The sequence below is a fragment of the Ylistrum balloti genome, unplaced genomic scaffold (genome assembly GCF_031769215.1).
Source record: "Ylistrum balloti isolate Yb309-2 unplaced genomic scaffold, AGI_CSIRO_Ybal_v1 Utg371438, whole genome shotgun sequence".
Lineage (NCBI taxonomy): Eukaryota > Metazoa > Mollusca > Bivalvia > Pectinida > Pectinidae > Ylistrum > Ylistrum balloti.
Window position 1 is genome coordinate 113,813 of NW_026782754.1, and position 18,310 is coordinate 132,122.

An 18,310-nucleotide genomic window follows, 5' to 3' on the forward strand; every position below is an offset into this window, starting at 1 on the left:
TCAGGGTATGGTAATTTATAGACGTAATGCATAGAATCAGTGTACGACACACGTTACGGACGCAGCATATATAATCATTGTATGACACACGTTACGGACGCAATTCATTTAATCAGTACATGACTCACGTTCCGGATGCAATTCATAGAATCAGTGTATGGCACACGTAACGGACGTAATACTTAGAATGAATGTATGACACGATACGGACGCAATACCTAGAAAATATTTTGATAGACTGTTGTCTCGCGTGAACATTTGTCCGTCAAAGTGTCTAGCCTCTGGTGTTGGGAAACTCGTCTGTGACAGTTATAACGGACGCTATAAAAATAGAGTGACTCCTTAATCTGACTTTTTGTACAGAGTCAATGTTTGTGAATCGCGTTACGGACGACAAACATTTATTCATCAGGTCATTACACAGTATTTTTATTTTGAAAAATGTCACCCAGACAAAATGGATGCATTTTTTTTACATTCTTTCCTTTGCGGTATTAATTCGGGAGGATACGCCATGCTATCAAAAAGCGAATATGATACGGTTTTATGCTATTTCCAGTACAGGTAAATTTCTCCATAATAATTAGTTGAAGACGCAGATAAAAGGGCGTATGGTCGAGGTATCGTGTCTCATAACCAAATAAAAAAGGTATGCAACCAAGCTGGATTTGCAATTATCTGTACATCGTAATGACAAACAGAAAAATGTCCTTGTTTGACCCCGCTGCAGGTGGTACTAATGATGACGTATGCACCGCCCGTTGGTCGCATGAGTTATGACACAATGCCCTGTAATATGATGTTCGGGAAGGTAAACATTTAACGTTGTGTTATTTTATTTAAATGCAAAAAAGTGAGGAACAAAAATATGCTTTCATCGGAGTTTCCTGTCATTGTCTGATAACACAATGGAAGTATCCATCACTTGTCGCTGGCTTTACACCTAGCAAAATAAATGTCTGTGGTTTTGACTTCATCACATGCTCGCATGAATACACGACAAAATGTTATCATGTCACAATCACATGAGTAGGCATTCATAATACCATGTACATTTTTTTATCACAAACATAAATAGTTAAGTTTATCGAGCAGAAAGAGGCACAGATACTATTTGTTCTTAACTAATGTTCAGTTTCTACCAATAGATGTCGTCTAGAAAGGGTCGGTGACGAAAAAAAAAAAAAAAATTTTTTTCCTTTCCAGTGGTGTGATGTTGTTTACAAATTTACAAAGTAATCCTGGATCATATTGAGGCCCTTCCTGCTCGGGGTATTCATTTGTTACCTTTAAGGTACAACATAAATAGACCCATCACAGTTCGTGTGTAGTAATTATTTCCCTCGTATTCATTTGGTTAATGTTGTGCATTGCACGGAATTACAACGGTGTTACTTTTTACCAAAGTCTTAACAAGCATATGAACTGCCAACAACATAGGGATATTGCAGTTAAATTGGTCGTTTAACACGATGAATATCAAAAATGATATATACAAGCTTGTAGTTGGCATTCATTGTAGCTCATTCTTGGGCATCATGAATGCAGCTGGATAATATTGACTTCATCAGGTCTTCTTTGATCTTGCCGTTATGGTATTCATATGTCCATGAAATGTAATGAAAGCAGTGCAATGTTTGTTTGAAAAATCTAAATGAATATGTATTGTTAATTTGAGTAAATAACATTTCAACTACAGGGATAATCACAATAGGGATATTTGTGACATGAATTGAAATATGATTCCCACTAAGATATGATTTTATGGTGGACATGTTTTTGAAGACATTTTTTATAATGCGCTTCATTGCACGTTCGAAACATATATGTACATTTTTCTTTCTTGTTAGTTTTGGTTCATGATCTGATAATAAAATTTGCTGCATCAAAAATCACATCTGACCAAAATGATGACGTACGCTAGGAATACAAATTGCGTAGGGCAAGGAACATCAATCGGAATATGAAATGTGTCGGGCATTTTTGTCAAAACTTGGAATTTGATGTCGTGTTTTGAACCCAAATAATCTTGACAGAGCGAAATAACCCAGTTCTTTGTTTCCTCCTCCCTGGAACGTTAGTGATCGCCACATGTCAACATCGCTTCTCCGATTTTAAAACTTTAAAAGGACTAATCAGATGCATGATGCAGTTAAATCCACAATTTGGCTCTAAACTATATGTTTCTATGAACAAACCTAGATTCGAACCCAAACCCCGTCACCGGAGTAACTACCCAGATGTCTTCGTGTGGCATGAGCCGGATCAAATCAGAAATGCGCCACACTGCCGGTGTATCATTTCTGGTTACATATCCAATGGGCTGGACGGGAATAGGCCAGGTCTTTATCAGTAAAGTCAGTGTTTGATTTAAACGTCTAGATTTGTTTACTTAGTGTGGTCAATAGAAATCAAAAGTTTACATTGTATGTGCCAGCATCCGTTGCTGATTATATTGTACGCCGCGTGATCAGCCATGTGGAATTAATCGATCGCGTTGGAATAAGTATGTTTCTAAGCGACAGCTACAGAAATTCTCAAAAGGATTCTCTGTCGTAAATCTACGATAAAGACATCGAGAATATTTATATAAAGGTGTTTGAAAAACTCAGACTTTCTTAGTGAAACAGTACAGCAAAACGAATTGCTAGGAAGAAATGATGGGTTGAAGGCCATCTTCAGTCTCGTTTCAAACTGTCACGTGGTTTCCGGTTAGAGCTATTTATATATGTGTCATTTATTACATTTTTTTTCTTTGCAAATTATGAAAGGCTTTATAGATGTGAAATACAGAGCCAGATTTTGTATACCCCCGTTTGCACGGTGAACAGAGCATGTTTCTCTTTTTCCATAAACTGACGACTCTGTCTTAAATTTGGCGCCAATTGAATGTTATAGGTTAGGAGAAAGACCGACGAACCAGACCGAGAAAGTGTGTAAAACTAGTATGTTGGTAGATAAGGCATAGATGTATATAAGAACACGATGTTTAACAAGAAACGCCTTTTTACAAGCCAACGGATATTGAGACTACCCTAACAGGTACATCGCGGATATTTATTTATTTTCCATAATTAAAACATTGGAGAAACATTTACACGAATGTTTGTAAGTTTGTGTTTATAACTTGAAAAAATATAGGAAGTGTGATATTTATTTGAAATTCACAAAAATACTAGCCCGTTCGACTTAAACTGACAATTGTCAACATTATCTTGTCAATCCTTGAAATTCACTGTGTGCAATCACAGAATCCCACTTAACCACAGCTTAAATGTTTAGTGTTGATTGTTGTCCGCCGCTCTGGAAATTGTCAAGTTGCCATGAAATAAATCTTGAGGAACTCTTACGTCTTTAATGGACGTAATTAATGGAATAACGGAAAGACATCTTGATTTTGCATTCACGTGCAGTGTTCTCGCTAGGCTTCTTCAAAGGTCTACCTGGGTTTGACCTTGTCCGAGAAGCAAGACGAAGCATTGGTAGTTTTTCAATCCCCGTCAGTGTTGACAGAGGCACTTTTTCAGTTTTTAAAGAATCATTATTCGAACCAAGGACACGCGTCAATAAAATGCTGAATGCAATCACACTAAAATTGATGACATGAACTACAGTAAATATTACGGTCTATTTTTGAACGGTCACCTATATTCTATTGATAGATTTACTCAGCGTGGCACCTGTGGTCCAGCATGGTGGTACAGGTATACATGTCTAGCTTTGTGTGGGCGGATATTACAAGGAGCGCGCGAAATAGCAATATAAGAATACATACACATTCCGCCACAAAGAGAAGTATGTATTAGTGGAGACCTGGGGAATAAGGTAATGGCTGGCAATGTGGGATCTATGTCTATCTCAACGGTCCTGTAGGTAGGAGGTAGAGAGAAATGGGACGTTTGCAGCCTTTGGTCGATAGACTGTCGGTATTTGTGCCGCGAACAAACCATTGGCACGATAGTAAAAACAAATGCCTTCGTTTGTTTCTATTCATTTACACAGAAGCAATCAACTTTCGGATGCAATTATTTTTATTGACTTTCGCGGTATAAAGGACAATATGTTCCGATTGCAGTCAGAATAAAGATGCCATATGACCTGTTACCAATGTCATTGGAATTATCTGAATGTGTTTATTTTACGGCGCGATCATTACAGTTGGATTTCTTCCCATTGTGTAGCCCGTATATGTATTATGTAGCGCGTATCTGTATCACACATTGTGTAGCCCGTATCTGTATTGTGTAGCCCGTATCTGTATTACACATTGTGTAGCCCGTATCTGTATTACACATTGTGTAGCCCGTATCTGTATTGTGTAGCCCGTATCTGTATTACACATTGTGTAGCCCGTATCTGTATTGTGTAGCCCGTATCTGTATTACACATTGTGTAGCCCGTATCTGTATTACACATTGTGTAGCCCGTATCTGTGTAGCCCGTATATGTATTACACATTGTGTAGCCCGTATGTATGTAACTGAAGCTATGGCTATTGTGTTGGTAGAAAAGAAAATGTTATATGCAATCTTGTAATTTCTTTGAAAGTGACAACAAAGTTGTGTAGGTGGCAACGATGACGGTGTTTACATTTAGAACTCAGGGGACGGATAGACGAAGACATACTATCCGAATCATAGCAAACATCCGGTAGATCGTTTGTGTTGCTGATACCCTAGGTTCTTTTCGCTTTGTCTATTTGTATGGTATTCCTGGAATTTCTACTGTGCATCAGGTGGTACCACAGAGACATGCCTTAACAGTTTTTGAAAATCGTGTAAATGTACTCTGCAAATTAGGCGTATGTTGGAGAACAAAAATGAAAGTGTGGTATTTTTAACCTCCCTGTCGTTTAACTTTGCATGGTACGGGTTCGAATATCATGAATTTTTGGTATCCTTTGGCCACATTTCATTTAGTTCAGCAATGCTTCCACACGAAATAAGACTTCTTATTTTGATATCAGTGACTTTCGATTGTAGTTTTGTTTCTCGCTATGTTTCACAGCTGTATTGGATATAAAGACTGGTCATCGAGCAACTGTGTTTGAACATTACTTCTTTAACTGATAAGCCAAACACACCAGGAGAAACCCAAACAGAGACCCATTTACATGTTTTCGTTAATAAACGTGGTTTCGACAACGTTATTTTTATACCCACCGTGCCGATGAAATATCATGAACTCGATTTTCTTACATTGACGTCATTTCCTGTTAATGTTTAGCTCAATATACCCGTTCATTACCGGTTTGCGGAGCAGTCCTTGCGTAGAGAGTAGCCAATAGCTTGCCGAGGGGCCATGCAGCTCAGTAGCGAATCCTCTCTCTTTTTACGAATTGACGCAACATCTGGTTTGACCTACGTTGGCGTTCGATAAAATTTCGACTATAACACATATTGAGACGGGATTGCATTTCACACAGGTCTTAATGTTAATTTACACAGCTCAGACTATGAGTGCGAATCACGATACGAATTCGTCCAAAAGGTGTAGAATAGACTGTGCCTAATTTGATTTCTGCCATATAATATGGCATGCGAGATTCACCCTTTCGTAACTCTGTCGCGGTAGCTTAGTAACGCAATCCGTCCTTTCGTTGAATGTTCGATGTACTGTTACAATCTGCTATAGATCAAATACGTGTCGAAAGCATTAAATGAAATCCCAAATGAATGTTAGGCGCGGTTGTCAGATTCGAAGGAACGCTTTCATTGGTAGATAGGGACGGAAGTAGCTAATGTTATTGGTTTCCTACCGATAAACTGAAAATTAAAGATGTATAATCATAGTTAAGAACATACACCCTTGTACTTATGTATTCTGTAGAAGTACGAGACTAGAAAAAATACTTACCTCAGTGAAAAAAGTCAATTTTCCAGTTTGTAAACTATTAAAAAATATGTGTGTGTAGTGTATTTTGAAAGTATATCTTCTCAAAGATTTATGTTTTTTTTAAATATTGCGAAATCTTATATAAATAGCATCAAACTTGTACCTTTACTTAGTATATTATGTTACGTCTGGTACTACTCGAACGTGCTTCAAATTGAATACGGTACACGTATGTTTAAAAATCGGCAAATCGACATGCGTACAGGGTTATTGGGTGTAATGTAATTATAGACTCTTAAAATTTGATGCACACATATTTTTGTCTTTTGTTTTTGCATCAGAAATACGGAGTTATGGCCCGGGTACTATACAGTAATGCACATAAAATAGACAGATTTTCTTTTCCTTGACATATTTGGTCTAATTATGATATTTGAATTAGTTCAACATCTTTTATTTTAAAAATTCAAATGCAATTGGTCACAAATTATGCAACTTAGGAACGTTCTCTTCCGTAAACAAATATACCATGGTAACAAAAATATAATGACAGCATTTCATGATAAAAGTAAATCTATGTTTCTATATGTATACAGTATGTATATAAAGAAAGACAACAAAAAACTTTACTGTATACAGATGGAGGTATGCATCTTCTCTATATCAGAAGTTCAGTGAATTCACTTGATATGTCATAAATATATGTAGTATGTTCACGTGTATATGGATATAATTAGAAAATTTATAATAAAGTTTTAGTTTTAAACAAAGGTCATTGACTTTAAACATAACATATTGTCTTGATTTGGAAAAGGGGTTGGACACAAGTTATTATAACTTATCAATGCCTTCTCCCATCATACATCTACAATTACATGAAATCAATGAAACAGACATCATTTATATTTATATATATATATACAGACACAAGGTCAAAACAAACAAACATTTCTAAAAATCTATCGCTAGGTTTGATAAGGTTTTGCTTTCGATGTATATTGCATATGTAAAACTCACGTGTTAAATCACGAAACCATTCATTAATTGAACTAATGTATTTGGTGGTATCTTAATTAATTTGGTACTTAAATATATTCAATTAAGGGGAAAACCAGATCTTTGAATTATTTATTTTAAATTCATAATGAAATGTAAGTAACTTGAACACGAACAACCTGTATTACAGGAATTTAGAATACATATGCCTTTTTGTTTCTTTGTGACTTTTAAACAGTATTAGTGCGGTTATTGTTAACTATCACACTTATCAAAACGTATGATGTCTATTGATCTATTATAGTATGATGATTGGAAGCAGAATGACCTTCCAGTTGGTAGAGCTCCTACTTCGTATACGGATTGTGTCAAAAAGTTGTTTGACGTTTGAATTCGTAAATGAATAAAAAAATTATTAATTTCATTTAAACCCAGTGCTTAACTTAACAGTAGTCTTTCACACTCAAAATTGCTAGATTAAAACCGGATGAGAAGGATAGCTCTCGGAGGCAACTAATGTGAGTCCATCTTCAGAATTTTGCTTCTTAAACGAACATATAGCATATGATATACGCAAATGCCTTCAATTTTGTTTTTAAGTTTACCTTAAAGATTTATGAGATTTGATTTATTTGTTGTCTCTATTCTCACACACATTTTGTGAATGACCTCAGTGGTGTTGAAGGTCCGCTAGAGGACAGTGCCATATGCAGGTATACCTTTAAGGCTCAGAGGTCAAAGGTAAATGTCAATCAAAATAAAAGCATGCTCTGTGCCAAGTGATGACGTACAGATATCATTTCTGCCAAGTTGTCAACACATGAGATGTAAACACAAATACACGTCAAAATTCCTTTTAATGTATTTTGCAGAGGGGTGTATATTTCTGACGGCCAGATTGAAGGATTGGAGAGAGATTGCCGTGTGATACCAGTGGAATGATCAGGGCTTTCAGCCAACAGATACAGTAAGAATTCTAAATGTACTCACGATAACAACTAAATACTTTTATGCTTGAACGTAAGAAAATATCTAAAAGAAAATCAGCTGCTATTAAAATACCTATTTTTTTTTACAGGTCGTGTAATATCTTATACTAGGTATGCCCCCTACATATTCTGTTACACACATTGCAAAATGCATTTTTTTGATAACCGACTCATGTAAAAAAAACACATATAATAATAGTAATACGAATTACATCACCATTAAGACACGCGCGCATTAATGATTAGTATCACGTGGATTGCCGAATTGTATCTATATGCATGTCTATTACACAATAAAATGCTAATTATATAGACCGGAAGTTGCGTATTTCACATGTTGGTACATGTGGTTTACATTTCCATCGTTTGCGTTGTGTTGCCGATAGAATTATTTAGTGTTAGTCTAGGTAACGGCCGCAGGGTCATGCTAAATGGAAATTCGTATCAAAAGTCGGTTAAGCAGCAACTGTTAGAAAGCTGTGGAAGTCGCAAGAGAACCAAATTATCTCGATATAAAATAAAAAACAAATCAAGCTTGTTCGCAATAAATAAACAAATTAAATTACTGATAGCGTTAAGATCACCGTGTCGACGGGGTTGTTCATCATCTGTTGCGTCGTCCGCACTTAAGTTTGTTGCTCGAACTCCATACTCTACTTACTGAAATAGCTTGTTCCTATACCTTTTGGACTAGAAGTTCAAATGTCAAGGTCACCGTCACCACAAGCAGAAAATTAACTTCTGTACATCTAATAGAGCTCTTCTGCGACCTTTTTAAAAATACTTTTTTTCAAAGGGTTGTCTGATCTTTCAAAGAGTACTTGTTTGGGATTACTTCTCACGTCTGAAGGTCAAATGTCGACATTATTAAAATCGTTGCTTTTTGCGAAAACGTGAATTCTATTGAAATTATTGAATTTAAATTCCTTACTGCAAGCGTTTGTTTCTTCAATTAGAAATATAATATGTCTCGTTACACTTCTCCACGACTGTGAATAGATTCTCTTTCTTGCACGCATTTCTCGCCAAAATACATTTCACTTGGATGTCCGTAATGTTGTCACTTTTTTACTTTGTGATCAGATTTACGTCACTGAAAATCATAATAAATCAGAATGATGTCTATAGTCTTGATATATGTGTGTTCTGGGCTACCCGAAGGCCATCTTAGACTCTTAAAGGTTAGTAATCTGCAAAAATGATCTGATATGTCCTGGATTCCCGCCCCTCCCCCTCCACTCCACACAACCCTCCCTCCCCAATCACAACCACTGCCTGTCTGTACGTGTAATATTGTTACCACCTACAAAGTAAAAGTGTGCATGTTCTATGCACGCGGGACACGAAATGCGCAGGCGGCGAAATATAATCTCTAACTCATGCTTGTACTAATTAGTACACTAATTGGTTAAGTGTGGACTACAGATGAACCTTTTGGATATGTTTAGTTTGCTCGAGTTAGTATGATACACGGTTGGTATTTCACATTACCTGCGATAGAAAAAAAACCTGGTGTATGGTAAAATTTTAAAAACATGAACTGTTGTTCATAAAGGCAAACATATCAATGCGCTTTACTGAAAAAATATGCTAGAGGGTTTTATTTTATTTGATCGATTTTCATCTTTTCAAAGCATGCAACCGATCGCGCTACGACTTTGGGTATCGTCCGTCTGTCCGTCCAAGTCCTTAAACAAATCTTGTTATCGCTATATCTTGAGAAGTACAAATGTATTAGATGGATCTTTCTCAAATTCAATATGTTCCCTTTGTCACTAGTTGTATCCTTTTGGGATTGGATTTTGACAATGAAAGATGTTGTCGCCATATCTTGAGAGGAACTGGGCGGATTGTCTATACAAGTTTTTCTTTGTCCGTATTTGTGCCCTTTTAAGACTTGCAGACCGATTAAAAAACAAACATAAAAATTACTGGCAGGTGGCCGCTTTGGAATTTGACAATGAAAATTTGATAACACTATTTCTAGATAAATACTCTGTGGGCCTTCCTCATATTTGATGTGACGGTTTCCCTTTGGTTCCTATTTGTATCCTTTTGATTTTGGGAATGGTCAGAAAAAAATTGTTGACAGCGGCCATCTTGGATCTTGGCAATGGAAGTTTGGCTATATCTTGTATCGCTATATCTTGAGAAGGTTTTTTAATTCCATATAATTACGAGCAAGAACTTAGGAGAGACGAGAAAAAGGAAAGGAAATGATCCATCAAATGAAGATCAAACAATACTAGAATCCAAGATCCGTCTTGGATTTCTTGTGATTGTTAGATCAGAACGAAAATTCTGTCCATCGCTACAGTCCATAGCACATCAGATTTCTTTCACAAGCATCATCATCATGACTATGACTCGATGTTCGATAGACTGTGAAAATGAAAATAAAAACTGAGAAGAATTTAGAAGTAGGCGTGGTCAAGTGACTCATTTTGGTTCTTCGGTAGCTCTAGAAAACATTTCTGATGGCATAGGAACATCCAAATAGGAACAATAGCGATGTTTTATGAAATATTCTTTGGTTTGAAAGAGGTCCTGTTTTATGAAGCCCAAATCCCGCTGGATATCCGCCAATTTGCTTTCACTTAGTCACTCCGTGTGTTTGATCTGATCTACGGGCCGTGGTCTTAGTGGATAAGTATGTTGTTTGAATTGCTGTGTAGCATGATTTCTCGTCACTCGGGACGTGTTACCATGTGATTCTCTATAATCTTTCAAAGTGTTGTCGAAGCTGGATCGGAACACACTGTGCGTTTGGGCGCGGACATACAATGTGTTACATGGATACGCGTGGTAGCTAGGTAACAGGGGAGATAAATCTATCATATTGCGTTACTGTTCAATAGCAGACGAAATAGATTGTGACATCACATACATAATTTACCTTTTTTTCACTCGGCACATGCTAGGTGACATGTACTTTCTAGCGTCTGACTGATTTCCCTACCGTAGTTTCTCTACTGGCCGCTTTGATTAAGAAATAATTAAATTGGATCACATAGCTTTCCACTACTGCTACAGTGTCAATGAGCGCATCCTAGCGGAGAGAAGCTGTACCTGTATCAAGGCAGATAATCCGGTTCATTACTTACATCATAGAAGATGATTACGTCAAACAATAAATCCGTTTATGTGTTTTATCAAACGAGATAAGATATAATATCATCGTGTTGTCTCCTTTGATGAGTACTGCACCGCCATTTCTCTCATCGTATAAAGTCCCTCTTTGTGAATACGAATGATTCTTAAACATTTTGCTATTATGAAAAATTGTTTTTCATTTACTATAAACACAGTCATATAGTATATATATGGCTCTGTAAAATTATCGTAACTGTGACCCGTTGATTCTGCGAAGAACCAATCCGCAAAAATTCGCTATTGTATACTGAGTATAGAACACGAAAATTTCCTCACTCTCTAGAGACAGAGACTCTCTGTGTAAACGTCATTCAACACTTTGTCCAGTATTCTCGTTTAAAGTCCCATTATTGTAATGAAGTATACATATTTAAAACCTTATTTACCATTTTTCACTCGATAAATCATCGTGTAGCACAACATGACAATGTTTAAGAGCGTTTCACCTGACCTGACCTTGGCGAAGGGCCATAATGAACTCCAGGTAAACAGTATATGTGTATTTGGTATGTAATTACATATAGCTCCGGACTATCTTATTTGAATTGTTAACAATTTTAAAAAGACTCCTTTATAATCACACAAAAAGAGTAATTTTACGTTCTCGATTTTCAATCGTTTGTAAATGTTATTCTAGATTTGTCATTACTAACGATAACTAGGCCAATCAACTGCGCACGGAATGTTCAGGAATGTACAATAGCCATGGCACTAGATTTTGAATGCTAAGGACAAAAAGAAAATCTGCCTTCGAAAATTGTTAACTTATTGTAAGATGTGGTTTTCTCAAAATTAAAATGATTATTGAAAAAAAGTTTGACTATTCGTAATTCCTAGGGCCTTTTAAAATTATTCTGGAAGAAAACAAAATCAAGTGTTCCACTACCAAGATGGAACTTCCCTGGTTTTGTACTCACGATGAATTTGGTATAGCAACATGCCTTTCCGAGGGCGGAGAGAAATTGCAGATGCGTTTCCATAGTATTTTTCGTGTTAACTACAGTGAAACTAAACAGAAATATAGTACCAAGCAATTCTGATTTGTGTGATCCCCAGATTAGAAATAAATGTATGACCGACATTCCGTAGTTATGGACAACATCTCTCAACGTCGTCAAGAAGTATAATCGTTTTATGTTCATTGCCTAACTGTAAGACATGGTCAATATTCCTTGTAACAGAATAAGGTAGCTAGCTTCATTTTATAATCAAATGAGAACTTTGCATGTCTGATGAACAAGAAGAAAATTGAGTGTACACAGTTTGATGGTGACAGGCTACATCTCGTGTCGTCTGCTCAGGGATTTGGCTGGTTTTCGTGTCTGTAAGTAGAAAAATCAATATTGTAGAGATTTCCTCCGTTGCCTTTAGTGTCACAGAGGGCGAGCGACGAAGTCTATGACCTTTGGTTTCTGGGGCTATTTATTCTTGTCTTTAGAGAGTCATACTGGTGCTTATCGAGACATGAGAAGAAGACATGTCTGTGTCAAGAATAGCGTCTTATATGGAGCTATTTCTTATGGGAAATCTCCTAGATGCCAAAAGTTACAGAAAAAAAAAGAATCCAGCCAATTTTGATCAGTATAACTGGAGAAAGTATTTTGTATTTATAAATGAAGGCTCCTTGTTGACCGACAGATATACATGTTGTCCACACTAGCACATAACAGAAATTTAGGCTTTCACTGCACGCCATTTTGCAGCAGTAGAGTAATGTTATTGCGTGTCGGACCAATCTAGCTTCTCGTCCTTCCTATTACACGTCGCTAAGGAATGCCAGAGGCAACAGGATCACCAGTAATACACTAATCATCGACGAGAGCTCGAGCCTTGTGTCAAGGCTGTGAAATAAATCTATCTTGTCTCACATCGGTTAGGTGGTGCCAAAAGTCAACACAGGATTCGCCTCAAATTGAATGGCAATTACGACGCCCGGTACCATGGCGGCGGTGTATGTATGTTGTTTCATTGCCCTTTGGGATGGATCCAGGTTACAAACAATTTGTTGACATTGTTTCGGTTGTAATGTTTGTGATGACGAGGCTGTAAATGTGTTTAATTCCAAAACTTAGTTAGAGGATGTCATAGTCGTGACGTCATCGAATGAGTTCATGTGTGGCATTTTATTCATTAACGGGAACAATTAACTGTAATATACAACTGTAGAATATACCTTTTTTATAAGTGCTGCATACATCACAATATACCACTAAGTGATTCCATACCAGACAGAGACACGGATCTTTGCCACTCAAATTACCATATCAATATGTTTAAAAACGTTCCTATATATAAGTCACGTGACAGTATTTCGTCACTACTCACGTGACTTCGATCACTAAATTAACTGAATGTAGCGCGCGTGCCTGCATCAGATTGAAACGAAGGGAAGTAACTCTGGGAGATCAGAAAACTGTATGGCCAGTCGCACGAGTAACAACCATGTCACTCACGTGACGAATTGACGTGACTTTCTCTCACGTGACTGAAAATCATTCGTGTGACCAAAAAAAAAAAAGAATCACTCACTTGATAATTTACCTCTAAAGAAAGATTGCACGAAAAGGTCCCATATAATGTCACGAGTGGCGAAGACAAAAATGCCTGAAAGGTTGGGGTAGTAGCGTTGGTAGCGTTACTTCAAAAACTCGAAGTGATTATGTAACGGGTTACCCTATGTATATTGGTATATATCCATCAGTCTGTGCTGTGCTGAGTGTTCACTTAGTTACTATCTTTTCTTTAATTCAGAGGTTCGCGAAATTGTGTGTTAAAATAATGTAGCTTATTCTTATGAACACTAGCCTTTTAGCTGTAGCCTATTTTTAATAAAGAGTATTTTAGGGTGCTGATTGTAAAAGAAGTAGATTTGAGTTAGAGTCTAACCAGCCCTCTCGCCGACCAGCTAAGCTGTGTTATATTGTAAGCAGTTAGTTTATAGTTGACAACAAATACGTGTCAAGCTATCAACTACTTATACTATTAATCATTCTTATCTAGACACTGCTGGTGGACTTTTAGTCCTCGAGGTTTGTCCTAACCTGCATATCGCATTTCAATTCATACATGTACTTGACGTTCTGTTTTTTTAAATTGAATGTCACATTTTAAGATATACACATGTACTTTACGCTCTTTTGGAATTATCAGGTGATGTCAAAAGTGTGAAATTTTATGAATCATGGGGCTAGTGCACCTCCACATCTGGATTCTGGCATTTCTTTCGATTAATTTTGGTTTTCCTCTGTCACCTCCTGGGTTTCAATGTTTTAAGTGTTTTGTTTCACTGACTAGGCCTAGAAGAATGATACACCTGTATGGTGTAATTGGTTTTAAATTTGTATTGAAAGATGCAAGTCATTTGTGTCTTTTTGTACAAATTTACCCGAATAGGAGCGCTCGTGAAGTCTTATTGAGGTAGGAAATCGAAATACAAGTGGTTCCATACATATTTTACGTGCGAGCGTGGGATTGAACCCAGGTCGCCTAGATTAAAGACATGTGCGTTTCCACAGTGCATACAGACCAAACCGTCACAATATCTATAAAAAATGAAATATAGACAATGGATGTTTAGTTTCAAACTGCTTTCCTGTCATTGAGTAACCGGAAGTGGTAACATGGAGGAAAACACCATTAAGGTTTTTGGGAACAAAAACACATGGCAACTGATAAAAGATGGAATTTTGTCACTCTTCTTTATCGTATTTTATACCGAAACAAGACAAATACGGATATTATCTTAAAGATAATTAGAACGTCCAACGATTCGGCTTGCCAACTCAATTCGATATCATTTTCATTTACAGACACAACCGTATAGATGGCTACTGGCACAGAATTGAAATATTACTTTCGGAAGTTCGATGTAAGATATGACGATACAGAAATAGAATATCCAGACTCGATAAGGAAAGCCAGCGTCCTTATACCATTGTCATTTATAAATGGCGAATGGCACGTGCTTCTCACCGTCAGGTCAAGGTCACTTCGAACATTTGCTGGAGTGGTAGTATTCCCAGGCGGTTATCAAGAGAGGACGGATGTAGATGGCGTTGCAACCGCCCTTCGGGAGGCTGAAGAGGAAATTGGACTTAAGTCTGAGGATGTTGATATCGTTTCCATTTTACCGCCAACACTTGTAGAGGGTGGTGTTTGTCTAACGCCAGTATTAGCCACCATTCCAGCACACTTTCGTCCCGTGTTGAACATGGCGGAAGTGATCAAGGTATTTCATTTACCGCTGAGCAGATTCCTCAAGGACGACGTGGAAATAAAAACATGGACATTTGAGGATTATGAAGTTTATTCGCACACCTTTACTGATGTTGTTGACGGGGAGAAAATGTTAACTTCCGGTTCTGTCTCCTCGTTTTGTATGTTGATAGCGTTAATAGTTTTACAGTCCCCTCTCTCTGTATCGTTGTCCCCAACAAGTACTTTAAATAAAGACACCGCATTTGCCGGACACGCTGAATTTGCGAAACATATTTTCGCGAATAAAAAGCGTTCAAGTAGATTATGATGTCAGATCCACACAATGAGTATTTAATTGTGAAAGTCTGGTATTGAATGTTCGACAATCAATCTGGATTCTCGATTTTTAAGCAGACTACGCAATATCATTATTCTTACTTCTATAATGTAAGTTTTTTCGCAAAGCAATTATATCATAAAGTATTGATTTTTTTTATCAAAATTGACTAAAGATAATACGGCGAATTGATATGACCAAATATTATGTATAAAAATGCTTCAAATAAATCGTTTTGTTTCATTTATTTATTAGTTCATTGTTTTATTTATTTATTCATTGTTTTATCTATTTATTCATTGTTTTATCTATTTATCATCTTTTTATTTATTTGGTCAGAATAATTTGATTTACAAAATACAGATAACCACACTTGCCAATAAAAGTCAGATTCACGTAAAAATATCGTGTAGTTATACCCTAACGTTGTTAGGGGTACTCCAGAAATCTTAAATTAGATACTGGTTGGTTTGGAAATGAAACACCATGTGTATATGATATCTTACTTCAATAATAAGTCACACGACATGTCTGCCAGAAAAAATCTCTCTTTTGCTTCATCTTGGTACAACGATGTCGTACATAACATATTAAATCTACGGAAAGTAAGGTCGGCATATTTCATAGCAACACCGAAATAAATTAAGGCTACACTACATTTAGAACTTGACGGACAGTCGTTAATTCTGAGAAACACAAAATCGAGTCCAGTTGGTAACATGATGACGTCGGAGTGTTTTCTCATTTACTTTTATGGCTGTTTATTGGAAGGGAATTGAATTATAAATTCCGTGTTTTTTTTTTGTAATTTATTTTGTATTTAACAAAACATTATTGGTTGTGAATTGGATCGATGGCAGGATATCCGTTTTAGACTTGGTCTAACAATAAAACCTTTGGAGCACTGAATAATTCAATAAATATGTGTACAAAATTGTATTATAAAAAATCAGAAGTCTCCTGCCAAGCATAATTATGTTTCGCTAGGCACTTTTGTGTTTGGCGTTCTCAAGGTCCTTAATTTGTTATTTAAATAGTCTAAATGTTTGGACGTTTAATGAATTCGACAGCTCTTTATCAAGTGTGACACAATTTGAATTTAAACACGAATAAGAAAACTATGAGCTGTTTTTTTCCCAATTACCTCTATTGCATTACAAGTAAGGTAAACTAATTATTGATATATGAATGCAAAGAGGATAAGACCAAATTCAATGAACTGCGTTTACCCAGGTGGCATTCACATTACCAATGAATGCCAAATAAAAGTAGTTCAATGGATATATTTATCTTTATCAATGTTCATCTTGTTGTAAGGGAACGCAAACTGTTTATATCACTTGCAATATTCCTACACTGTTGGCAGCGCGTGTAATACACAATTGGCTTTAGTAAGGTTACATGGTAGGAATACCATTTGATTGTAAATATAGCACGGTAATAACACAATGAGCAATCCTACATGCCATTACCATTCTACAAGCACCTGTGGTCTTGTCACAGGCACCAGACACAAATCATTTTTCGATCAAGTAATGTAAAATACATTGCAACTAGTCCCTCCTGTGCTAATTGTATTGTAGAAGGACGCACTTTTTTTAACTTCTCTTATAATCTAAGAAAAAAAACAATGTCCTGGTCTGTCTTCACAGCGTGAAATGTCCCCTCCCCAACTCCCCCCTCCACCCCCACCCCAGGTATGATGTGTTTGTTGTAAATAATGGTCCTCCTTGATAATGCGAAATATCTGATAATTCTGCTGAATACTGATACAATATGTTATGAACTTAAAGTTGAAATTTGTGAAAATCGAAAATATACAAAAACGTACCTAATTGATAAAACTAAGTTAGTTTATCAAAATGGATTAAAGCAATGCTCCTTAAATGTATTATTGAACACCTTTGACGTAGTGTTACGTGACTTTGCAATGTAGGTTTAAAATAAACTATTTTGTTTTGATTACAACGATTGTGAAGTAAGTTAATTACTTAATATAAAAAATCACTCATGTGTGGCCGGATAGATGGATGCGTGAGAGAGGTTTTACCGTAGGAAAAAAAGGAAGTACACTGGGTGGAACTTTTTCGCGTCCGTTTGGCAAATCTAAACCCAGACGTCTCGGGTGAAAGTTGAGTGCGCTACCACTACGCCACCCGACCCCACACATTATTTTACTAAACAACACGTAGCTATGTTAAGTAAATCTAACGTCATAGATTAATATTGAGTAAATGATGAAATTGTTGATTGAATATGTTTGAGGTTTTGTCCTCGAAACCTTAGTAATATGAAGCCAGTGTCTTTGGGTGAAAGGATCAAAGACATTGAATCAGCTATTCCATTATACTGACAGCGGACTAGACAACTCTCATATAGAGCTGACCATCAGAGATCTCAGAGGAAGTCGCCTCTAGCCTTACGATCACGCAATAGGGACGTCAGACACGGTTCTTTCGCCCTACCTACAGGGCTTTCACTATATCTGCACGTTTAGCAATTACGTACACAGTGTTTGCTGTAGATTTTGTAACTGCGCAATAATCGAATCAACAATCTTAATTTTATCCCTTCCTTACACGTAAGACGACTTTTTCTGTTTGACTTTTAGATACCATGTTAACTGAGAGCGAACTGATGGATCGGTTTAGACCATTCGACACACGCCGGTCTACTGGCCGAACAACAGTGCCCCCAGATTTTGAAAAGGCCAGTGTCCTCGTGCCTCTGTTTCCAAGAAATGGGGAGTGGCGGGTCCTACTCACACAACGGGCTGCCCACCTGCGCTCCCATTCTGGAAACG

General features: G+C 36.9%; 1 protein-coding gene across 4 annotated transcripts in view; it reads left to right on the top strand.

Moving 5' to 3' along the window:
* The window catches only part of LOC132562508 (uncharacterized Nudix hydrolase NudL-like), a 38,999-nt gene that overhangs the window by 8,115 nt on the left and 12,574 nt on the right, over positions 1-18,310 (top strand). For 2 of the 4 annotated variants that reach the window (XM_060227253.1, XM_060227252.1), the window contains exon 2: positions 7,704-7,798. The exons of 1 other annotated variant lie outside the window; for it this stretch is intronic. In XM_060227253.1, the coding sequence (XP_060083236.1) occupies positions 7,770-7,798 (29 nt within the window). In that variant the 5' untranslated portion in view covers positions 7,704-7,769. Of the gene's footprint in view, positions 1-7,703; positions 7,799-8,972; positions 9,002-18,310 lie in introns of those variants that run through there. One more of the 4 variants, XM_060227255.1, reaches the window with a different exon arrangement.